The 27,017-nt window shown below is 37.3% G+C and overlaps 1 protein-coding gene across 1 annotated transcript in view; it reads right to left on the minus strand.

Annotated features, from left to right (window-relative positions):
- Positions 1 to 27,017, minus strand: part of LOC115212233 (serine/threonine-protein kinase greatwall-like) — a 788,337-nt gene that overhangs the window by 259,718 nt on the left and 501,602 nt on the right. Inside the window, exons 11-12 of the mRNA XM_036502979.1 lie at positions 23,728 to 23,835; positions 19,738 to 19,900 (exon numbers count right to left, since the gene is read on the minus strand). Of these exons, the coding sequence (XP_036358872.1) occupies positions 19,738 to 19,900; positions 23,728 to 23,835 (271 nt within the window). The remainder of the gene's footprint in view (positions 1 to 19,737; positions 19,901 to 23,727; positions 23,836 to 27,017) is intronic.

The raw sequence follows: 27,017 nt of genomic DNA on the forward strand, positions 1-27,017 counted from the left end.
AAATATTTCTCAAATGCTAAGATAGTGGGCAAGACACTGAAGCTAATGCCATGCCATTTCTGGTGTAATTCTTACATAGGACTAGCTCATGAAGTAGCTTGCTTATCAACCCACATGGTTCTGGGTTCAGTCCCACTGTGTGGCGCCTTAGGCAAGTGTCTTCTACTATAGTCTCAGGCCAACCAAAGCCTTGTGAGTGGATTTGGTAGACAGAAACTGAAAGAATACCATCGTATATATATGTGTGTGTGTGTGTGTGTGTGTGTGAGTGTTTGTCCCTCCAACATCGCTTGACAACTGATGGTGGTGTGCTTACATCTCCTTAACTTAGCAGTTTGGCAAAAGAGACCAATAGAATAAGTACTAGGCTTACAAAGAATAAATCCTGAGGTCAATTTGCTCAACTAAAAATGGCAGTGCTCCAGCATGGCCGCAGTCAGGTGACTGAAAAGAGTAAAAGAGTATACCATCAGTATAGTGAGATCTGAGTATCACCGTTCAATGTACCACGTCTACAACCCAATTTCCTTTTACTGTTGCAGCAACTATGTACAATGTCAATGTTCTCTCCTCTATAAAACTGGAGAATATTATCCACACAGTGAAAAAAGGAAAAAAAAGCAAAATTAATAATGTGCAAATATGGAGGAGTGGATGATAAACACCAACGTGTAACTGTTGCTTGTGCAAAATAGAAAGAGATAACCAGAGTTTGGATTTACAAGATTTTTGAAATCTAAGTAAGCTGTTGGACAAAGAATCATTGTTAAGTGTAAAATGATGTTCATTTAACTTAGTCTAACATTTGATTAACCAAGTGGAACTGATAGAAAATACTGACAGAAATTATTCAGCAACACAGTTCTGCTGTTTGAATAATGTTTACTTTCAGTCTTACTACTTATGCAGACTCAGAGAGAGGGTTAGATAAATAAATTTCCTAATTGATATGTCTACTTCAATATAGAATTGAACATGAGTTTAGACGAAGGCACGTGTAAACATGCATAAGTTATGTAAATAAATAACTATGTATGCAATATTGGCAGACATACTGTATTATCCACTTTTAATCAAATTTCTTACAAGAAATCCAAATATATGTCCAAGCAAGAGAGAGACAGCCAGAGAATTCAACTATTTCTGAGCTGATATATTGCTGGCAGCTACATATAGATATATACACACACCTTCATTCGGGTAATGTGTGAGTATGCCAATCTATATCCACGCACATGGTTATTACAGGTCGCTCTCTCTCTTTATTTCTCTCTCTCACACACACACAGATCATCTCTTACTTGTACATGTGAATGGTTGTTTCCTACCTCCACCCTATACGATACAAACACACACAGGCAAACGCACACAATTCACAACTATAAGAAAAACTGCCCCAGGCCTAACCTTTCCAATACAATGATAGTTGTGGTGAGTAATAAATAAAGGAAGAACTTATGGCAGGGAAGTCATTTGAGTAAAGTTTACTACGTCTAGAGCAAGCCAGTAAGCAAACATGGTCATTTTGCAATGACTCATCCATAAATGTGATTTATCTGCATGGATAGCATACGAGAAATTTGCACAAATACTTCTCACTGTGAACAGTGATTAAAGACAGCTCTAATTGTATAGCAACAAGTTTGCTTCAAAAGCCTTACGCTATTGTAACTTAGCATTAAGGTTGTACTGAAAAATTCATAACTTCTCAAGCAAGTAAACATGTCAACTAAAAATAGGAAAATGGACAATCTGCCCATCACTGTATCATTGGAGTTTCTGCTCGTAAAACTTCAAATCAACTCCTTGTGTGTATATGTGCACATGTACGAACACACACACACACATATTCTTTGCAAGCGGTATAATTGGAGAAGAAATTTTATATGAAAACCTTAAGCAAATAACAATGTTGGTGGAAAATCTCAGAATTTAGGTCAACAAGAAATAGCTTGTCAAAAGTAGATGCAATAATATTTTGTGGTACCGGCATTAAGTGATAAATGTAATTCAGAAAAGGCAAAGGAGTTTATTGTAAGGTGGGAGGGGGGGATTATACATAAAGATGTTTAATAAAATATGTATGTAATAAGGGATCATCCTCCTCATCATCATCACCACCACCATCAGCATCAGTGTCATCCTTACTCACATCATCGAGTTTATCATGAAATTATCCACATGAAACAATAAATCCTATAAAAGCAAGAGAACCATGTTCAGTAAAATATGTATTGCACAGTGTGTGTGTGTAGGTGCTCAATACCCAGGTAATAGATACATCACATAATGTTCTTCAGAGAATATGGAAAAGAATATGGTATCATAAATGCAACATAACAATCCCTGTGAAAAAAGCTTCCATACATTATGTATGTATATGTGTGTTGGTATGTGATGTGTACACGTGTACATGATGATGATGTGAGTGTCAGTGATGGTGGTGATAATATGCTATAATATCTGTATTTAAAAAGTAATCCTTTATGAAGACAGTGTCTTTTGAAATGTTCCCCGTTTTCATACCTAGCCATATTTTGTTTTAGTCTCTCTCTCTCTCTCTCTGTGCACATTTGCACATGTACATGTGCATACATACCCCCATTAATTGAGTTGTTTTCTGTGAATAAAAAATATTAAAAACTCTATCATGGGGAGATGCACAGTAAAGCTGTGAGTTACAGTAAAACTGTGAGTAATGTGAAAATGGATGTTAATCCAGTAAAAATATCAATGGTTTGTTAGTGGAGAAGCAATCACTTGATGGCTTTAAGCCAAAAATGAAAGGTAAACAAATAAACCAAAACCATATCAAACAGAATATATTTTTATGACAGCCGGTCGTCGTGGGGGAGATTTAGGATTGTTGTTTTTTTCCTTTCTTTTTAAATATTTATTTATTTAGATAGTGTTGTTACCAAACTTGACAAGAATGGATATAAGGGACAGAAAACAGGCTTAGAGTGGGCAAATAGCAAAATGTACTAAATACTTGATGCTTGTTAAGTGATTCTGTTTATCAATATTACTTCTTCTGCTACAGCTCAAACATCTATGCACTTAATTCCTATAGTTTTTTTTACAAAGCAGTTTTATTTGAACACAGTCTATGCAGCTGAAATTATACGAGGAAAGACAAGCTAAGAAGTCAATGGTTCGCATTATATCCACAGTACTGCATTGTATCTGTGGATTAAACAGTCATTCTAAGATAAATCAGCACTGCTACCTGTAAATGCGTACCAATGGAAGAAAACAATTCACCACCAATGTTTCTTTTAATTTTTTGCTGTAGATCATCATCATAATCCTCATCATCGTTTAACGTCCGTTTTCCATGCTGGCATGGGTTGAACAACAACAATAATAATAATAATAATAATAATAACAATAATAATAATAACATCAGCAAAAAATACCTTAGGAATGAGAACCCAGCGTTGTGTTCAAAATTCCACCAGGACACCTGATGAAGGCTGGAGAGTAAATCAGCCGAAACGTTGTGGTAACAAAAAACAAGATGAAGACACATTTCCGTCTAATGTAAATAATGTACAGAATTCCTTATCTCTAAAATATAGAACAGTCTTAAAGTTCTGTAGTGCTTCCTCTGCATAAACCTTTCAGTTCAGATAAGAAGTAAAGATTTTGGTGAAATGCAGATAGTTCTGTATAAAAATGATAGAAGTATGACCATTGCATGCATTTAGATGAAATTTGCTGACACAACCTGCCAAAGTAAGTTAAATATAGTTAAGATGATTACATCTAAACATTGCTAAATATATTTGCAAGATATCAATTCCTGGGCATTGATGCCTTTTCTAATTAAATCATTAATTAATAAATAACAAAAAGAACACAGTAACAAATATCACCAAATTGTAATTCACTGTTTGAACAATTAACCTCCGTTATGTTGAAACATTGAAGGAAGAAAAAGTCCTGAGAAATGTACCTGACAGAATGCGATAAATAAACAAGATACAAACAGGAAGTCTTTTGAAATTCTTTGTAAAATAAGGAAATTCTTTCTAAAATGAGGGTAAACTTTGCTTCCTGCATAGAAGAGTGCTCAGTTTCAGCTTCTGATCCTCAAACAACAACACGTTTTGAACTGTGATTTCATGCAGGTAAGGATTTAGTGGTAGGTGTGGATATTTATGGGTATAGGACTGAGTTGACCAGTGGCATCCGTGTAAAGTTGGCAAGTGTGGGATTTGCTTGTAGCAGTGAATCCAACTGAATGGGGGAGAAATGTGCCAGCCAGGCTGATATTTCCTAAAGTACAACACAAACAGACATGTTCATCAGTGATGTCCTCATGATATGGATTAACAGACACACCATTATGTGAATAGCAGAGATTGTTTAAACAATTAAGTTCATTTTCATTACTATCAACACATTACAACTTGTGGAATTGTCATTCATCCAAAGTGTCAAGTTTCATACAAATATACAATTCATTGAGACTCAAGAATGCTTTCTTATAATGAAAAAAAATATCAGAAAGCATTTCTTTTATCCAGGAATCGACATGTACAATTTTCAGTAAATTGCCACCTCTCATGCTTTTACTTCATGTTTGTAAGTTCCTAAATTTGATTTCTGGCAGTGCGTTGTGTCCTTCAGCAAGACACTTTATTTCATGTTGCTCCTGTCCACTCAGCTGGCAAAAATGAGTTGTACCTGTAATTCTGTGTCATACCAAATTTCCCTAAGAACTAGTTTAAGGGCATATGTGTTTGTGGAGTACTCAACCACTTGCATGGTAATTTCATAAGGAAGCTGTTCCATTAATTGGATCAATTAGGATACTTGTCATAGCCGTTGGAGTGTTAGAACTCTGACAGGATAGCTATGGGTTTCCTATTTCTCTTTCCAGAGACACACACCATGAATAGAGACGAATACAGAAGGAAAAGAAAATTCCCTAAAATGTAGACATAAGAGAATAAGCAACACTACTACATGACAACAAAAATCTGTCAGAATGGATTAATAAAAAGAAAATTCTGGTTGTTCTGGCTGCACAGTTAACATTAACATGGTTGCTTTCAAAGAGAATCCTATAACAAAACAAACAGAAGACATGATCCAAGTAGATAAGACAAGCTCCAACGACATAAAGAAATATAGATTCTGCTAAATAAATTAAGTTTATTTTCTAATGTTCTTTTAGTGAGTTCATAGATGATGCATGTTATTAAAGAATGGAGATATTTGCCAGGTTCTTCAGCAAAAAACAAAATTCATATCAGTTTTCTCTATTAACCTCATCTTTAGTGATACTTGTTAAATATTGATATTAAAAAACATTTATCTCTGAAGTTGAGGAATAATAGAGAAAAATTTTATAATCTTCTGAAAGATAAATCAAGTGATGAATCAGACATGGTGCTTCAGCTGCAATCCTGATTTCTTTATTCACAAATAACGTACCTAGGACTACATTAGCCAAAATACTCTTCGTTCTTTATTTTTTCTTCTAATGATAGTAGAGTAAAAAGGTGGTAAGCTGGCAGAAACGTTAGCACACCAGGTAAAATGTGTAGCCGTATTTCGTCTGCCGTTACGTTCTGAGTTCAAATCCCGCCGAGGTCGACTTTGCCTTTCATCCTTTTGGGGTCGATAAATTAAGTACCAGTTATGCGCTGAGGTCAATGTAATCGACTTAATCCGTTTGTCTGTCCTTGCTTGTCTCCTCTATGTTTAGCCCCTTGTGGGTAATAAAGAAACAGATAGTAGAGTGAGATTTGAAAGAGTCTTGTCTGCTATTCCTAGCAAGTGATAACGTAGAGCAGTGGCTCTCAACCAGGGTGCACACAAGATTTTGTTGTTAAAATTTATGTGCAATAAATTGGTTATATTTCTACAATGCATAGGATTTTTTAAAACATTGATTGGCTGTGGAGGTCCAGTAGAGTAAAATGGGAATGAAAGGGGTCCACAAGCAAAAAGTGGTTGAGAACCACTGATATAGAGGTTCCTTTATTGCTTTGAAACAATCCTATGCATTTACATACCTATTTCTTTACTACCCACAAGGGGCTAAAAACAGAGAGGACAAACAAGGACAGACAAATGGATTAAGTCGATTATATCAACCCCTGTGCGTAACTGGTACTTATTTAATCAGCCCTGAAAGGATGAAAAGCAAAGTCGACCTCAGCAGAATTTGAACTTAGAACATCGCGGCAGACGAAATATGGCTACACATTTCACCTGGTGTGCTAATGTTTCTGCCAGCTCACCGCCTTTGTATTTTCATACCCTGCTTTAAAAATCACTTCAGCTGTATATTAAAACAAGCATTTAAAGAACAAGACAAAAAGTTTGGATACCAAAGTCTAAAGCCATGAAAGTTGGCCAAGTTGGCTGCTCTGATATCCAACAAGGTTTTTAATTGATTTCTCAAAATCTTCCTCAACTGGAAATTGATATCAGTAATAGTACTTGTTACTCCTACTGTTGTTATCTGATTGAATCTGGACTGGAATTTTAAAGTCAACAGTGTTAAATCATAAAAAGTAAGGTAAGTGACTCACACTAGAAGCTTAGACTATGGCAAAAACAGAAAACAACTTTAATTCCATTCTGCACCAGACACTGAACATTATTATTCATCTATCTGCTGTCTGGCTGATATCACAATGACATGTTGTACATAATTAACAAGAAAAGAAAGAAAGAAAATATATTCTGCTAAAGTGATAGCTTGCCATGAAACCTTTAAATTAAATTTGGTGCTCAACATGACACTTCTAGAGAATGACAGGTACCTCTCGCAAAGTTACAAAACGTTCATGTCATTAAAATAAGTAATGCACACACACACACACACACATGCGCGCACACACACACACACGCACACACACACACACGCGCATGCACTCAAGACAAACACATTGATTGTTGATTGATTGATTGCTACGTAACCAAATGTCATGCTGTCAGATAGCTTATGGAACCCAAAAGTAAACTTACAAAGAATATTTCCGAAGGAAGTACAGCACCAATGTAAAGCTATCATATCTTAAGGAAGTAAAATGGTAAAAATGCTACCAAAAATATCGACAGTTCTAAAAATATAAAATAGCAAAGTCTGGAGAATACGATATACTTTTGAAATGTATGTTAATCTCAGCATGACTCATTTCCCAATACTGTTTCCTGGAAGAACATAAATAGAGAGCCTTAAATATTAAGATCAGTGTATTTAGTGGAATAAGAGAGAACACAAGTTCCGAAAGAAGCTGGAAATCGGTTCAGTAATTGAATTGAAGTAACTATTTGAAGCGATCAATAACTGTGTTTTTATGTTGGTTTATGGGGTATTTTAGGCAACATGACTAGTTAATTGTTTCCAAGGCTTTGCTTCATATAAAGTATACATTTTCTTTCTCCAGCAGTTCTGCTTTAGAGAGAGATATACTACAGATAAGTTCCACCAGTTAATTATTCTACCCTCAATACAGAAAACATAGATTTATCAAAGACAAAAGCATACAAGCAGCTCAAAAATAATATTTTTGTACTTTTATTTCCCTTACTTTCTTTTTTTTTCACTAAATTTATGGTGAAAAAGATGTATTGCTTTTTATTCTACTAGGAATAAACTAAAAGGGAGAGTGCCCTGCCCCCCTTATTCATGACAACTTACAATTTTAAGAATTATATATCATGTATTTTGTACTACTATATTTCTGCTATGAAAGAAGGTTGAAAAATGTTGTTTACAGACTCAAAGTGCTCTCATGATAATCTTTTACTAGAAGACAAATCTCTATCATAGTGGTTTTAGCCATTTGGCTGTGGTCATGTTCAGGTATTACCACATATATAACTCTGTTAAAATCTTAAACTGTTTAAACCCAAATATTGACAAGGAAAATCGTTAATAAGAACCACAGTCTATTTAAGCCTATATTCATCACCCGTCCAATCATGAAAAAGTATCAGCAGAAACTATCCAGTCTACTAACAAAAGGAAAGCTGCAAAAAGAAAATTGTTTGCAGACAAGAATATTCTGGAAAGGTTTAACAGATTTCATCCTCTGAGCAAAATTCTTATAAATGCAAGTAAATGTAAAACCTAAATTTCCCATTTTTAAAATGAAGCACTGGATATTTACTAAAATATAAAAATTGCTTCAGAAATGGCCTCCATTTCTGAAAGTACTTTCACATTTACTAGTTGTGGATGATAGAGTAGGAAGTCAGAAGGTTAGTTTATTTACCATTAGCAGTAAGTCTTTATTTCATTGAATCAACAACTAAAATACAGAGCCACGGATTGGCTCCCGTGCCGGTGGCATGTAAATAGCACCATTCGAGTGTGATTGTTGCCAGTGTCACCTTACCGGCACATGTGCCAGTGGCACGTGAAAAACAACATTCGAGCATGGTCATTGCCAGTGCCACCGGACTGGCTCCCATGCAGGTAGCATGTATAAAAACACCTTTTGTGCATGGTCGTTGCCAGAACCACCTGACTGGCCCATGTGCCAGTGGCACATAACAGCACCCACTACACTCTCAGAGTGGTTGGTGTTAGGAAAGGCATCCAGCTGTAGAAACTCTGCCAGATCAAGATTGGAGCCTGGTGCAGCCGTCTGGCTTGCCAATCCTCAGTCGATGATGATGATGATGATGATTTACATTAACTACTATGAGATCACAAAAGCTTTGGAGAGGAGTGAAGTCTCATTGCAGAAATGTTCACTCACATTCACCTATCCACTTTCTTCCCCTCCCACTACCCACATCATCTCTCTTGCCCACCTCGTTGCACTTTGAGAGTTTGCTCCGGCATTCCACCACTAACTTCTTCTTACATCCATCTCAACTCCCTCATCAAGCTGAGAAAAACTGCAGTTGTGACAGATACTGGTGTCATGCAAATGATACCCAAGCCAGTGGCACATAAAATCACCCATAGCAAGACACTTCTGCTTCCTTTTAGCATCCACTTGAAGTCACATTTTCCTTTCAAATGCTCCTCATTTAGTAACAAGAGTTTTTTCCATTCCCTCAGCCTGTTCTTCTTGTCTTGCACATTACCAGGCAACCTCACTGCACCAGTGGTACCCCAAAGGGCATCCAGTATATTCTGTTAAGTGGTTGGTACTTAGAAGGGCATCCATCAGTAGAACCCATGCCAAAGCTGACAATGGAACCCAACATGGCCTTGTGGCTCGCTGGATCCTGTTAAACCATCAAACCCATGCCAGCATAGAAAATGGACATTAATGACAATGATGAAGTTGATAATATAGAGTGGGTCATAATGATGGGACACATTTTAAATGCTAGTATCTTGGATTATAAAAATGACATAGATCATCAAATAGATTTGTTACATAACTGATATTCAAGAGTTCAACATATTACTGAAGATTTTACTATTTTTTACAGGTTGTTGGTGACCATTATGCCATGGACTCCAAAAGGAATTGCATACATGGTTGAAGCATACCTCACCAGCCAAAGATCCATCATTGCAGCCCAAACGAAATTCCAACAGCAGTTTGGAAAGTGACAGGCACCATCCTAAAATGTGATCCTGCGTGCTATTACAAACTTCCATGAGACAGGCGATACTGAGAAGAAAAAAACCCAGGTCAACCTTGAACGTCTTGTAGTGTAGAGAACTGCCAAATTGTGGGGAACACTACTGAACAAAGTCCCGAGAAATTCATGCACCAATTGGCTCAACAGTTGAATATTTTGCAAACCAGAGTCAGAAGGACTTTAAAACAAGACCTACACTTGCATCCATATAAGGTACAGCTAGTGCAGCAATTGCTTCCACCAGATAAGATGCAAAGAAAGACTCTTAGTGATTGGTTTGTCAATACGTGTAGGGAGGAAGAGGATTTTATCCATCACTTGATCATATCAGATGAAGTTCATTTTAACCTTTCTGGTTATGTTAATAAACAAGATTGCAAGTTTTGGGACAGTGAAAGTCCTCAAATAATGCATACAAAACTTTTGCACAGCCAGAGGGTTACAGTGTGGTGTGTACTGACTTATGCAGGTGTGATTGGTCCTTACTTTTTTGAGGACAAACAGGGTGCAGATGTAACGGTAACTGTTCAGTGCTACGACCATATGCTGCAGCCGTTTTTCTGAGTTACAAAGGCTTGCCCTGACACAGATGCAACAAGGTGGTGCCACTAGTCATACAGTGTGACTGTCAATGACAACTCTTCAAGAACAATTTCCCCAGATATCTCATTTCAAGATTTGGTGATATCCACTGGCCATCCAGATCACACGATCTAACCCCAGGGGACTACTTTCTGTAGGGTTACCCCAAGGATAGGGTATTCACAAGAAGGCCCCACACAACAGTGGAACTAGAGAGACTGCAGCCATTTCAGTTGATATGCTAAGCTGCAGTGTGCTTGATATGAGAAAGCAAGCTTGTGAATGTTCGCTTTGTGGTGGAGACCATCTCCAGGATGTAGTATCGAAATCTTAATAATATGTAGAACTCCTGTATATCAGTGATGTAATAAATATATTTGGCACTCTGTCATTTTTATAATCCAAGATACTAGCATCTAAAATGTGTCCCATCATTATGGCTCACCCTGTATACATATATATGAGGCAAAGTGGCTGAGTTCCTTTCGGAGGCAATGACCAAGACCTTTGGCATTATGTCATGAAACTGTATTGGAAAATGGATTGGAGAAAAAAAAAAAACAGCTGTTTCGTTATCAAACAATATTGTTTAAGAAGGATCAGTGACATTACCCAATGATGTTAAGGAGCAAATTAAAATCATTAGCAATCAAAATCTAGTTTAAATTACATCTTTAAAAAAAATGGGGTACATAGATCTCAAAGATGGAATGGTCATGGTTGGAAAGCTTTTAATTATAATTCTGATTAGAGCTGATCTGGAGATAAATCACAACAAACTTAAGGACAGAAATTACTCTAGTAATTTTAATATAGCTTACTGGATGATTGTTTTTTTTATATTTTATTTCATTTATTTATTCTGTAGTCTCTTCAATAACAGTTCAATAAAATACTGTGACCCCAAGACACTATTATTAAATATTGGTGACCTTTATACAAAAACATTCATCTTGCAGGGTTATTTAACATTGACTGCCACTCCTTCTCTCCTCTCTCATGTAATATCATTAATTCTAATGATAAATGTTTTCTAGATTTTTAAATCTCTTCTAAATAAATATAAGACTGTCAAGCATAGCTCATTTAGCATTGTTTCCAGGAGTGGAAAGGTTTAACAAAACAAACACGTTCAGCCTGATATTGATAATTCTATGTCTAAATAGAATGGTAAAAAAATATATATATACCAAGTGTGTTGTATTTGCATATGAGTAGTGAGAATGAGTAAGACAGTATTTTTATAGCATTTCTTCTGTAGCACAAAAACAGGATGGCTGATCTCACATCATTATAAATAATATTTTTCCTGCATAAAAGTAAATGTTTTTGAACATTACTTTCTCCCTTGTCCGGGATTCTATGGGTTTCCCCACTATTTGGTTTGATAAAGAGTTCAAAATCTTTCATGCTAACCCATAGCTCAAAATATCAAATTCTATCACAAGTATTATATTTGTGATTTTCATTGCTGCTTCATAAGTTAAGGAAAGTCATACCGAATGCCAAAAGCAAACAATTCTCAAAGAATTGAAATTTTCCTGTTAGATGGCAAGAGAAAATTCAAGTGACTCTCAAAGACGAAGGGAGATAATGCCAAGAAATGAAGAATTAATTTCACTAAATTAACATCCATACTTAGAAGAATAACTTTGATCTTCATTTACAAGCAGTGGACAGCTTTTGGTTTTATTGGACTGCATCAACATAGTATAGGAAACTCAAATATGCTTTGATCAGATGACAGAGTTATTCTATTTGAGATAAATTCCTTGATGAACAAGTACAATTCAGTTTTATGGTTGGGTATTGTGTTGTACAGAGGTTTTAACAATTATCTATTTCTTTACTACCCACAAGGGGCTAAACACAGAGAGGACAAACAAGGACAGACAAACGGATTAAGTCGATTATATCGACCCCAGTGCGTAACTGGTACTTATTTAATCGACCCCGAAAGGATGAAAGGCAAAGTTGACCTCAGCAGAATTTGAACTCAGAACGTAGTGGCAGACGACATACTGCTAAGCATTTTGCCAGGCGTGCTAACGATTCTGCCAGCTCACCGCCTTAAAGGTTTTAACAATTATCACTGAAGAAAACATGAGAATCTGAAATATAATCAAAGGTTATAGTACACAGAAGAAGTTTGAAAAATAAAAAGAAGAGCTGGTCTTAGCATATAATAACAGAATGGAGTATCCCAAACAGATCACTGATAGAGTATCTTATACACTATATCTTCAGATAGCAGACCTTATGGTGGAGTATAATGTAGAAAACTATTTCTTCAAGGATTCCCAGGCAAGATAAGAACTACCAAATCAAAAATATGTTTAACTCTTTCATAAAGCGACTTCAAACAAGAATAGGCTGGTCATGATTTTAGATAAATTATCACAATAATCAAGAAATTAAAGCAGTTAAATAAAATAATTTTAACTTATTATTTATTAAGTGGCATAGGTGCAAGCGTGGCAGTGTGGTAAGAAGTCTGTTTCCCAACTACATGGTTCCAGGTTCAATTCCACTGTGTGGCATCTTAGGCTGACCAAAGCCTTGTGACTGGATTTGGCAGATGGAAACTCAAAGAAGCCCATCATACATACATAAATATATATGTGCATGTGTGTGTGTGTGTGTGTGTGTGTATATATATATATATGTTTTTGTATCTTAGGTTCATTCTCCACTGCCGCTTGACAACCAGTGTTGGTGTGTTTACGTCCCAGTAACTTAGCAGTTTGGTTAAAGAGACTGACAGAATAAGTACCAGGCTTTAAAAAATTAAGTACTGAGATTAATTTGTTGAACTAAAAATTCTTCAAGGTGGAGCCCCAGCATAGCCACAATCCAATGACTGAAACAAGTCAAAGACACTATTTATGGGCTGTGAGGTATAGCTGTGAGGTTACAAAGTTTGCAGCCAATTGTTCCAGGTTCAATTCTGTTTCATGACATACTGGGCGAATGTTGACTACCATAGTTTTGGACTGATGAAAGCTTTGTCAGTGAAATTTGACAGATGGAAACTGTAGAGGAGAAGCTAGTGAGATGATTGCATTTTGAAGCATTGCATTCATATTTCCCAGCTTCAGACCACAGCTGCCACATAACACATTAAGCTCACCTAATTGTCAGTCAGTCAATTCATTGGTGAACTGAAATATACCTGCCAAATGGTTTATAGAACATTCTGGAACACTCTGCTGATGGTATAGAAAAAGATATGGAAATTCAACAAAAAAATAGAGCTATCACATTCTACAGGAAATCAAGAGGGAGAGGCTTTCTCCATGTGATGGCTTCTCAATTATTCCTTCTTCAAAATTTGATAATGGCTGAACACATCACACGGAATTATGTTGATAAATTTCAAAAACGTTGTTCTTATTTCCTGAAATTAATCTTTCCTCACTTTTCCTATGAATTGTTGTACATTGACCAAATATTCATTTATTTGTTAATCCTGAAATGCCATTGCTCAGCTAACTGCTGAAAAAATGTATATATTATGTTTCTGATGAAGTAAACTCACCCCACCCCTGTCATCATCATCATTTAACATCTGTTTTCCATGCTGGCATAGGTTCAACAGAATGAACAAGTATATTCAATTCAGTCTGATTCTCTGTATTGAACACACAGCACATAAATGTTGTTTGTTGTTGGTTATTCACTAATTTCACCCAAACCACACTCAAAGACTATCGTGTGTGTGTGTGTGTGTGTGTGTGCACGCGCGCGCGTCTTTTCATACATACATGCTACTTCTACCCCACCTTCCCTCCTGTTCTTCTGTCCCCAGGACTCACCATGATGCCTTGTCCCCACCATCTTTATATCTCTTTCCAGCTCCTCAATGATTACTCCCACCCACTCTTGTACAATGAGAACAGCCATGAACCTCCTTCACACCAAGAAGCCCGTTCCAAAGAGAGACATTTTCCTTCATATTCTAACCTTTTATCACCTAGCATGAAGTTATCTTCCTTTCTACTGGAGCTCCAGCTGATGATGCTCTTAGTCTTGCAAGCTACAGGGCAACTCCACTAGTGCTGGTGTCGCACACAATAAAAAACAAAAAAAAACATTCAGTATATTCTTGTTCGTGTTAGAAAGGGCATCCAGCCATAGAAACCAAGACAAAACAGATACTGAAACACTTCTGAGCCATTGGATCTTTTCAAACTGCCAAACTACACCAGCTTGGAAGATAGATGTGAAAAGATGATGATGATGTGTGAGAGAGAGAAGGAGGAGAGAGTGAGAGAGAGACTAGTTATCCTTTTTTTAGTGTCCATCCTCCATACTGGCATCGGCTTGATGGTATCACAGGACCCAGTGACCAGGAGCATTGTGTCAAACATCAAACTCCAGCATGTAATTAGTGTTTTATATATATATAATGACATAGGGCCATGATGTTTAATGCCTTGCTGTCCTCAAGAAAACCTGTCCACCACACCAAAATTGATAGTGGTGCCACATAAAAAGCTTTCAGTACACTCAGTAAAATGGTTGGTGTTTGGAAGGGCTTCCAGTTATAGAAACCATGCCAGAACAATTGAGTCTGGTGCAAACCTCAGCCATACCAGCTCCCGTTAAACTGTCCAACCCATTCCAGACATTAAATGATGATACACACACACACACATATATATATATATATATATATATAAAGTCAAAATGAGGGTGGAAAAATTGGATATTAATTTAATATTTTCTTGAGAACAATTCTTAGTGGTTGAGTCCCTTGCGGATCTATATCTAGCGTAAGAGCATCCATATAGTGGATTCTCTCTCATAGCTGTGTATATATATATATATATATATATATATATATATATATACACACACACACACATGCACACACATACATACATACATACATCTGAGGGGCTACTGAGAAGTTTCTGGCTTTGGGTAAAAGAATAGCAACAAAATCCACTGACAAATAACAGAAAACCAAACCATAATAGAATAATACTAAGATGGTGTTTAGAACTTAATTTAGAAGTTTTCTTTGGTGAAATTTTTCTCCACTGAACTTTCATTACTATTCATGTTACAAGATTTCAGTTGGGATGCAAATTTCAAAATGAACACTTAAATATGCATTATTTGAGGTAAGGTCGTAATATGAGATCAAGGGTGACCTTAGGTGAAGTGGCAGAAAGAGGAGAAGTTCATAGACAGCTATGTTACTATGTTAGTTAAACAACAAATATAGCTGAAAAACTGAAGACAAGTGAAATAGATGTGCTAGTGAAATGCAGGGGGGAAAAAGTTCACCATTAGCTGAATTTTAAAAATATAAATTTACATATTAAAATTTACAAACACCAACATATTCATGAGGTGTGTGTGCGAGAGAGACAGAAGGAAAATGTGGCACAGAGAGTTACCAAAGATACAGAAAACAGAAAAAACACACAAGGGATGTGGTGTACTAAGTATGTTTTGTTTCAATGCCACTGTGACTTGCAGATTATATTGAAACAGTTTAACCAATAGTGGAGAGTGCAGATGTAAAAGCTTTGGGCACATACACAATACATTTATGGACAGAAGAAAAGAGAGGGGACCACAGGACCCGTAAAGTCACCAAGTACCTGGCAAGACAAGATACCTCAGCTGAGTGTATAGAATTAACCCTGTCATGCAGTGTTATAGCCATAGGGGACGAGGAGCTGAAATGTCATCTCTACTGGACTCCTAGTAAAGCAGTAATGAACAACAGATGAAGAAAAAGATGAAATACTAAAAAAACAGACAACTGATCCACTATGTTGCATCTTTGTAGTCGAATGTGTTTATGATTCATTGTTTATGGTGTCCTCCAAAACTGTTCTTTACTTTTTTTTAACAGGAAAAAACCCTGATTTTGGTGATGTAACAAGCATGTGATGGGCCCAGCATTTCATCTTGTAAAAGAGCAAGGCTTAGACCAGGGGTTCCCAAACTGGTGTCTGTGGATCTCTGGTGGTCCGCAAAGGTAGTACTGGGGAGTCTCTGAACTAAATTCAAAATTTCATATATATCATCATCATCATTATATATATATATATATATATATATATATATATATGTGTGTGTGTGTGCACATAAGAATAAGCATATTAAAAGGGGTCCATGGGAAAACTCATTTAAATAAAAGGGTTGGGAACCACAGATGGGAACCACAGATGAGAACCACTGGTTTAGACTCTTTGACGCTGAGGAAATTATTGATGATATTTATTGTTCGGATTGAAGAGTTTACACTTTTGAGGCAATGAGTGGGATTCGGCTAATGAAACTGGTGAAAGAGATGAGGAAAGTAGTGAGTCGGGTGAACAAATACAGTAGATGAGGGACAGGCCTGTTATTGTTACTCTCCTGATCCTTTTTTTTTCTGATTCCGTCCATTAGTTTTCCTGCAATTGCTACTCTTGAGCTGTGAATGGAACCACTTATTCTATTGCTGAGCAGACCAGGTGGAGGGTAAAGTTAGATACAGGGGACCAGGTCTGAGAAGACTAAGGGATATGAAACCCTGATCACACAAGAGCAAGTGTCTTGCTGAAGAGATGAACAGATGGGTTCCCTATCTCAAAAGAGAGAGAGAGAGAGAGAGAGAGAGAAATGTGAGATCAAGGTACAAGGTGAATGAAAGAGACAGAAATAGGAGGGAGGGATAGAATATGTGGATGTACAAGTAAGGGCAAGAGAGGGGGAATAGTGTGACAAATGATTAAAGATAGAGATTAAACTGGATGCAGTGAATATCAGTTTGGGGAAGGGGAAATGAATACAAATATATTCTGTATTCTAAGCTATTCAAATTACATCTTCTGAAGGCCATATTGGTGCATATTAGTATTTAATCTTTTGGGAATCCATCCTTTTATTTAAAATTTCCTCTCTTCAACAGCTTTAAAACTTCCAGTCAATGATGATGAGTGTGCCCTTTCACATGAATGATGTTAATGCTTCTCCTTACTATGCATTGCAATCACACGTTCTGCTTTGTTCCTCCACTTAGTCCTTCATATCATCGTTCCATCTTCATCTTTGTCACTTGTAAACCCATCGTCTATTAACAACCACTTTGAGCGTGTGGGGTCAGAGATTTTGAATCCAAATAACAAGGCCAAAATATTTCAATTTTCACCATCTGACCACTGCATCAACTTTCATTCCACTCCCAGCTCCACCTGGCTGACCACCAGTGGCACATCATCTTAAATCCCCTCAAGTTGCCTGGCACCTGCTACCAATAGCATCCATGCTTCACATCCAAACATTGCTGCTGACCAGTGCAGGATTTCATTTTGATGCTTTGCTGAACAGAGGCAGCTTCTCTTGAAAGTCCATAAATTTGTATTCCACTCTTAACAACAACTCCAGCCACTTGCTGACCAGAGTACATTCTCTTCAGTACGTTCACTGTAAAACCCTCAATGCCCCATCATCTGTAACATCTTTCACAATGCGGAATATCAAACTGAGTCGAAGGCCTTTTTATAATCAAAGAATGCTATATTTTCTGGAATGTTATATTCCCTGGTTTTCTCCATGATGATATTAAAAGTCTGGTCTTTCCTGCTCATCCTTTTATGAAACTGCATCTGTACTTTTTACAAGCCGTTCTTTGACAACCCAGTTCAACCTTGTCAACAGAATTCTCAGCATGATCTTACTGGTATGGCAGATGAGAGCTATGCTTTATGCGCAATGAACACTGATCACATCTCATCCACCCATCTGACAGATATTGTTACATAGCTTGGCAAGAGCTTTCATCATCATGTCATCATTTACTTTCAATAATCCCACAAGAAGGTCAACACCAGCTGCTTTGGTTGTAGGGCACATGCTGAACTGTATCTTTCACTTCAGACCCCAGGACTTTTGACATGCAGTACAACATGTTACTGTCACTGTTCTCATTACTGTTTGAACCACAAATATTAATTTTACTATTTCAAACTGTATCTCATGCTACGCCTCTCAAATACCATCAGATCTCAACAAAGTGAATCCAAAACTCAGTTTTAATTCCTGATAAGGATCACTACTTTAATACTTTAGTGTGTGTGTGTGTGTGTGTGTAATAATGAAATTCTTTTATTGCTTTATTTGTTTCAGTCATTTGACTGCAGCCATGCTAGAGCACCACCTTTAGTTGAACAAATTGCCCCCAGGACTTATTTATATATATATGTATATATACGACGGGCTTCTTTCAGTTTCCATCGACCAAATCCACTCACAAGGCTTTGGTCAGCCCAAGGCTATAGTAGGAGACACTTGCCCAAGGTGCCACACAGTGGGACTGAACCCGGAACCATGTGGTTGGTAAGTAAGCTACTTACCACACAGCCACTTCTACAGAATGTATACTTTTAACAGCCACAATGACCTTATTGAAACGCAATTAACTAAAATGATTAGTATAAGCTTGTTAACATTACTTAACAGAACTGGATGGCTGAATTACCAAGCAAAGTATAGACTGAAATGTGTCAGGCCTTGATCTTTCTCTGAGAGTAAAGAAGCATAGAGGAACAAGTGTCTGAGTTGTAGGTAGATCTGAATGAAAAAACCTGAAATAAAGGAGCGATATCCTTTCAGTTACTTTCATACTTTTACCTACAGACAAATTAACAGCACCACACACGCTCACTCTTCTACCTTGCTCACACTTGTCTACACTTGCGTTTCGTTAAAGTCAATGTGGTTGGTAAAATTATACATTCACTAGCAGTTGCTGTGTGATAAGTAGCTTGCTTACCAACCACATGGTTCCGGGTTCAGTCCCACTGTGTGGCACCTTGGGCAAGTGTCTCCTACTATAGCCTTATGAGTGGATCTGGTAGACGGAAACTGAAAGAAGCCCATCGTATATATATATATATATATATATATATATACACATAAATAAGTCCTGGGAGCAATTTGTTCAACTAAAGGTGGTGCTCTAGCGTGGCTGCAGTCAGTTGTCTACAGAACAACTCACACACTCTCTTCTCCTTCATTTCTACTTGTCTACAGACCAACCAGTTTTCCACATTTGTCAACAGACACAACAACAACACTATTTCTTCTCTTTTTCTCTCTCGCTCAATCTCAAAGGACAAAACATTACATTCCACACTCTTCATGGCAACTGAACTTTTCAACGTTCCTTCTCACTAATTATTACTGACACAGTTCATCACTAGTCTTCTTGGTTTCTAAATTTCCCTTTAGTTAGTATTACAGTCACACACATAAGTATGCAACTTGATACTAAAGTGTTAATTACTTCTAATGATTATTGATTAAGAAAGGCTGTTAATTACTCGCAGTATTCAACAGAATACAGTAAACATACATAGGTTAGAAGTATTGGTTTACAATGACATTGTTAATGTAGAATGTATAGTCAATATAATAGAGAAACGGTAACAGATGCAGACAAGTGAGCCGAACAGGAACTGTTCTCTATGTAATATCATTAACAGAAAATATAGTGAAGCCGAAAGAGTATGAAATACAAATCATTTAGTGATTAGAATTGAAAGGGGATACACAAATGAGTAAGAGACTTACCATGTTTTTGCTGCATGAGAATCTCTGGTGCTAAATAATCAGGGGTGCCTAAAACACGATGTTTTCTCGGTTGACTGCGATACCGTCGCACACTCTTAGGTGTTCGTAAAGGAGTTGTTTCACCATGTGTTTCAACATCGTGCGGGGTTCGAACTGACAGTCTCTGAAAAGAACAATTACCAGAATATATACGTTTATACATAAAAGAAAGAAATATATAATGTTAGTTCTGGTTAGGTAAACCATGTAATCCAAAGAGCAGCTCAATGTTCATGAATAACACACAGCAAGTACTGGTGAGCAAGCCATTCCTGTACTATAAGTGTTGTGACAAAGGCTGTGGAGTCAGGATGAGGGTTAGAGTTGGTACAAATAAACAGACTCAATGCAAATTATAATATTGTTAAAATTTCCAATTGCCCCAATACTAATTTGACTATTTTTTTAACTGAATATAAGAAAACCATATCTGAAAGCTTCCATAAAGAAGGCACATGGCCTGGTGGTTAGAGTGTTGCACTCACAACTGCCAGATTGTGAGTTCAATTCCTGCACTGGACAATCCTCATCATCATCGTTTAAACATCCATTTTCCAGGCTAGTATTGGTTTGACTGAGGACTGGAGAGCCAGTGGCTACACCAGGCTCAAATCTGATCTGGCAAGGTTTCTACAGCTGGATGCCCTTCCTAACACCAACCACTCCAAGAGTGTAGTGGGTGCTTTTTACGTGCCACCAGCATGGGAGCCAGTCAAGTGGACCTTATATTAACCATGTTCGGATGGTGCTTTTTACATGCCACCAGCACGGGAGCCAGCCAGGAAGCACTGGCCACAATGTGTCCTGTTTTTGAGCAAAAACACATCACTTTGCATTGCTCTGGTGCAGTATGGGAACCGGAATGCCAAAGAATAGACCCACCATTTCCTCTGTGTGTCATAAAAGGCAACTAAAAGAGGTTGAGGTAAGATTTGCACTCCAGCCTCATAAAACCCTCACCAGCAGCAACTGCCAAAACAGACCCATGGATTGGAGGGCTGTTACCTGAGTGGTGAAAAGTTGTCACCTGCCAGGTGAGGAGTAGAGAATCACCAACAGATTGTGGATGAAGTGATGCATTGTTGCAGCACATTCTTCCATGTTACCATCACTATGAAGAAGGAGCTGACAGAACCGATTCTGTTTCTTAGAATAAAATGTTAGCAAATATTGGATTTTGGACTTGATCCAGCTTCAGGTCTGATTTGATTGAGTGTTTAACTCAAGTAGAGAGAGAGAAGAGAGAGAGAGAGAGAGAGAGAGAGAGAGGAGAGAGAGAGAGAGAGAGAGAGAGAGAGAGAGAGAGAGAGAGAGAGAGAGAGTATGCATGTGTGCACATGCAGGCATGTGCATGCATTTGATAATATACACATATAGAGGAAGGTGGCGAGCTGGCAGAAACGTTAGAGCGCCGGACGAAATGCTTAGCAGTATTTCGTCTGCCCACAATGAGCAGTACTAGCTCATTGTGGGCAGTAAAGAAATATATATATACACATATACAGACATCACTCTCATCAAGCATCCACTTTCCATGCTGGCATGGATTAGCTGGGTTGACTGGAACTGGTAAGCTAGAGAGCTGTACCATGTTCCACTCTGATGTGGAATGGTTTCTATGGCTCGATACTTAACACCAACCATTCCAACCCAAGAGTGTAGTGGATGCCAGTTACATGACACCTGCATCAGACACATGATTTCACTTGGTTTGACGAGTCTTCTCAAGCACAACATATCGCCAAAGGTCTCGATCATTTGTCATATAAATCTCAGCTAAACACCCTCTATGTGTAGGGCCAAAGAAGCATTTACGGTCCAGCCCATTCCCTTAGATTATCATTGAGAATACCATATTTGCCTCTGTGTGTAATAGGTGCCCGATAAGCTGCAAAAGCCTTGAAGAGGCATGGCTTCAGCTGCACCAAAATAAATCCTTACAAGACATTCTGCAATGTTAGGCAATCTAAATGATCCCAACAGTTTATGTAAAACATTCCTCTATTAACTAAGCAGAGGGAAGGTGGACTCAGCAAAGGTGCACTAAATGCAAACCATCCAAGTGGAGGTAACTGTCTCAAGACATCTCGACCATATCATCCTATCTATCTATGTATAAAATCTTATGTCCATACAAGCATACACAGGCACAAGCATGGCTGGGTGGTAAGAAGTTTGCTTCCTAACCCCATGGTTCTTGGTACAGTCCCACTGTGGGGCACACCTTGGGCACATATCTTCTACTATAGCCTTGAGCCAACCAAAGCTTTCTGAGTGAACTTGGTAAATGGAAACTGAAAGAAGCCCATTGTGTGTGTGTTTGTGTTTATACCCCACCACTGCTTGACAACTGGTGTTGATGTTTTTACGTCCCTGTGACTTAGTGGTTCAGCAAAAGTGACCGGAAGCGTAATTACCAGGCTTTAAAAAAGGAAAGAAGAAATACTGGGGTTAATTCATTCAACTAAAAATTCTTGAAGGTGGTGCCCCAGCATGGCCACAGTCTAATGACTGAAACAAGCAAAAGATAAAAGATAAGATACTTGTGAGCATGTGTGTGTGTGTGTATATATGTGAATGTATGTGGGTGTACAGGTGTGTATATTATGTGTGCGATTTTTATTAGTTCAAAGACTAACTGAAAAATAAAGAAGTTAATTCTCTTGGTTGTGAATGTCAGTAAATGTAAAGGAAGACTTATAACTCATTAGTTGATAAACTCAGTCAAATGCACCTGCCCAGGTAAAAAAAAATACAAGCAGTAAAGAAATCAGACTGTATATCATAGTTTGGAATGATGGAGGTGATGGGAAACTAACCAGGAGACGATTACTAACAAGGTATTCAAATATTACTTCATTGATTGAAATATTTAACCCTCCAGCATTTCAATTCCTGTCTAATATAATGCTTATTTATACACAATGTTTTGAACTATTCAATATTTCAGTGATGTGACTGTTTTTTGTTTTAGAATGACATTGTAAGATAGGTGTGAGAGGCTGGATCAGGCCAATTTGAACATAAACAGGTAAAATATTTCGGCCAGTTAAATGCTAAAGGGTTAAAGTCAAAATTATTTGTTAAAAATATTTTTTTTAGGATTGTAATTGCTAACACTGTCCAAAATGTTAACTAACCTCTATGCCCCAGTGGTACAATTGTAGTTCAGTTTAGTCTGACCATCCTCCCAGACACTTCAACGGTTTCACATAAGCATGCCATCCATCACAGTTCCCCATGTATGTTCTTAATTTGTCAACATTTGCCATTCCACTCTCCTGAAGCAAGTTGTTCAAATAGGTTGGATATTTTCTTCCTCTCTTGATTCTTCCTTCAACTGTCCGCCACAAGACCAGTTGACCCACAGGTTCTTCTGGGTGCCTGACGCAATGACCAACAATTCTGATGCTTCTCTGTTGAATCTTCTCAGGCTCTTTGGGTAGATCTTGATGAAGCTGCTTGTTGGTTAAATGAGCTCTGCATATAACATTCAGAGCCATTCTTAACATTCTCATGTAGCAGCCATCTATTCGGTTTCCAAGTTTCCCTTTGAGGATCCAAGTTTCAGCACTGTATAACAAAACTGACTCTGTAGTAAAGATTGTTTGCCAACATTAAATGGCAGTCCTGGTTTAGGACAAATGTTGCTGTAATTTAGCCCCAGGAGACATCATCTTCAGCTGGCTATACGACACAATCTGTATCATATTTTCGAACAAGGGAATCTAGTACCCCCACTCAGCTCAAAACAATATCTGTGTATCGCGGTTAGATATTGTTTTGAGCTGAGTGGGGGGGTACTAGAACAAATGGTAAGTAAGCCAAAACATCAAAGTCATAAAAATACATATTGCTTGTGTGTATATAATTACATAAGGGTTTATGAAAGGGGGAAAAGAAGGGGTCAGGAAAGAAGAACACAACAGGAAAAAAAAAAAAACAACACACCGATTTGAGATTCCTCAGTTCAGGAGTTCGAAAATGGATGTCTGAGTTTGTGAATCGCTGTATTCTGTGGGATTTGCTTTCAGTCTGACAACTCTGAACTTGGCCTGTCTATAAAAATAAAAAGAGAAATAATAATAATAATAATAATAATGATGATAATAATAATAATATTAATAATAATAATAATAATAATAATAATAATAATAATAATAATAATAATAAATGCTTTCTAATTGATGTATCAATACCGGCTGATGACAACGTGTCTCTAAAAGAAATGGAGAAACTCTCAAAATACAAAGACCTGGAAATAGAGGTAACTAGAATGTGGAATCTGAAAACAGAAACAATTCCTATCATAGTAGGTGCATTAGGCATGATAAAAAAATATTCAGACAAATACATAACAAAAACACCAGGACTTACAAACACATATAACATACAGAAAATTGCACTACTAGGCACTGCACACATCCTACGCAGAACACTTTCCATACAATAACCATCAGAGCATCACAACAAATCACAGCACATACCCAAGGCACACAGAGCTGCGCTCGGTAGTGAAGTGAAAGCACGCTATAAAAATAAAACTACTGAATAATAACAATAATAATGGTTTCAAATTTTGCCACAAATGTAGCAGTTTTGGGGGATACATCAATTCCAGTGTTTCACTGGTACTTCATTTATCAACTCTTAAAGGATGAAAGGTAAAGTCAACCTTGGCGAAATTTGAACTCAGAATGCAGCAGCAGACCAAAATAGCACAAAGCATTTCGCCTGGTCTGCTAACTTTAAATTATTACTATTAATATTTGTAAAAGAACAACAGAGTTAAAACTCTATGTGTAGTAATTAAAGCTTCTGTTAATTGTTTGTGAGTATTGTTAGTTACTTCTTTACACAGCCCAAGAAATACACAAATACACCACTACAAGCACCACCACCTCACCAAGCAGCAATTGAATATAGTTAAAAAAAAAAAAAAAGAAATAATCAAACTGTAGCTTTTTAGTATTTATTCTAGTGGTAGGAACGTGCATATCAGGTGCATGCACACACGTATATTTCTTACCTCTCAGAAAAGTCATTTGCAAAGTTTAGTGTAACATAGTTATGAGTACAGGTGTTTATGTGAGAGCTTTTGTACAATGAGCCAGTTCACTAAACCCCTGTATATTAATGCTATTTAATTGGCACCAGAAATGCCAACTCAGCTTTCATAGAATTTAAATACAAAATTGAGGATTACAGCAGATGATAGTGTAAAGTATGCCATTAAATAATGCTCTAGTCTGGTGGTGATGGTGTTGGTGGTAGTGGTGGTGGTGGTAGTAATAGTAGTAGTAGTAGTATTCAGTTACAACAATATGCAGCATTTTGATGGTGGTGATAAGAATCCAATTCCAAACTGATCTACTACCATTGTAGTTTTAACACATAGCAAAAATATTAAGCAACTCTAGTTAGTCATGCTTGCGTTTGCCAGACTGGCGCAAACGATTCTGTGTATAGGCCAATGGGCAAGTTGCAGTTCGGGAAAACATAGACATTTTGAGATGTGTTTAGAGAAACATGAAGAGAAGGATGACTTGATGGTTAAAGTCAGTGGATGGCACAGTGAAAAAATGAATGTTTTCAGGTCCCTTTGATATAGGGGTTATATTGGCTAGAAAGATTTAGGCATGAATTCTTCTCTAGCAAAGCATGCATGTGTCTATCACTGCTAAGTATAGGGCATTTCTGAACACTGCATACAAACACAGAGTTATATACACACATGTATACATAATTATTCAACTCTTACCAGTACACATACAAACACTCTGACCTACAAATACAAGCATACACACACACACACACACACACAAAACAGTGCTTAAACTCATTGGCACTGAAATGTATATACATTTCTTTCTTTAGGTGCCATGCCCAGAATGTAGGACACAGGTGATCATGCCTTGCCACAATTCTCTGTTCCTTGTTTGCTGTAACAGTTCCACTTCTTGATGATCAATGTCTCTCTTCTTCCAACCAATTCCTCAGACTTGACATCTGCATCATCCTTCTCCTTTCTCTGCTTCTTTTCCTTTCAATCTTTCCAGTCATCCCTTAATACTCCAGGCCCACATTCTCCATCACAACAGGATGGAGAAATCTCAGTTGCTTGGCTCTTGTCTCATGAAGCAGTTTCCTATTTACCACAGCACAGGTCCATCATATACATCCATGTGAAATCATTGCTATTCACACACACACACACACACTCATTATCTTCTACTACGCACACTCAAACAGTCCTCGTTTGCACTAACGAGCCACAACATTAAGCACACCCACACTCACTTCTGTTAGAAAACACTAACACCTTTCTGGTAAATGTATGAAGTGGAAGCAGATTCGGTGAAGTTATTGAAGTTGTAGAAAGAACTCCGTATAGTTGCATCAACAGGAATCCAAAGGAATTCAGATGCGAGACACTTTTTATCATGTGTGGCACGATTCTTGTACAATTGGTTAATCACATCAAATAAGTGCGGTAGAGAAACCCCAGAAGCAAGACAAGCTTAAACTTTCAGTGAAATCTCTAAGAAATATTGATGAAATTACATATGAAAGTAAGGCACATACACATTCACAGGCACACTTCGAGTAGCATACAGTGTGTATTATATGTGGTGGACATGACGACATCCGTCATTTGCTAACATGTCCACACTAAATAGCATTTCAAATATTTTTATACAAATACATTTTTAATGATGATGACAACAATGGCTAAGGTTTTATGGTTATTATCGAAGGCACAGCCCAAAATATTAAAAATTTAAGGCTTAAAGAAACTATCTTTGTTAATAAAGTAAATCTGTTAATTAGAAATACTCAGGAGCTAAGTTATGTTAATTGAGTAATTTTCATCCAATTAATCTACGCAGAATGGACCTAGCTTCTAGTTTTTGTTTTCTTGATAAAGAATTCTTTTACTGAAATTACAGAATACAAAAGTGAGAGTGCAAACCATTGGGCTTGTTTTCATTCCTTTATTCTCAATTTATATTGCAGTGACTTTCTTAATAATTATTACTTTGTCATTTCATAAGGTTTCATATGAACTAGAACATTCTAGTATATATAAATATACATATAGTGGAGTCATGTGGCTCAGTGGTTAAGGTGATGGACTCATGATCGTAAGGTTGTGGTTTCAATTCCTGGACCAGGTGATGTGTTGTGTTCTTGAGCAAAACACTTCATTTCACCTTGCTGCAGTCCACTCAGCTGGCAAA

Source organism: Octopus sinensis, linkage group LG5, assembly GCF_006345805.1.
Source record: "Octopus sinensis linkage group LG5, ASM634580v1, whole genome shotgun sequence".
Taxonomy (NCBI): domain Eukaryota; kingdom Metazoa; phylum Mollusca; class Cephalopoda; order Octopoda; family Octopodidae; genus Octopus; species Octopus sinensis.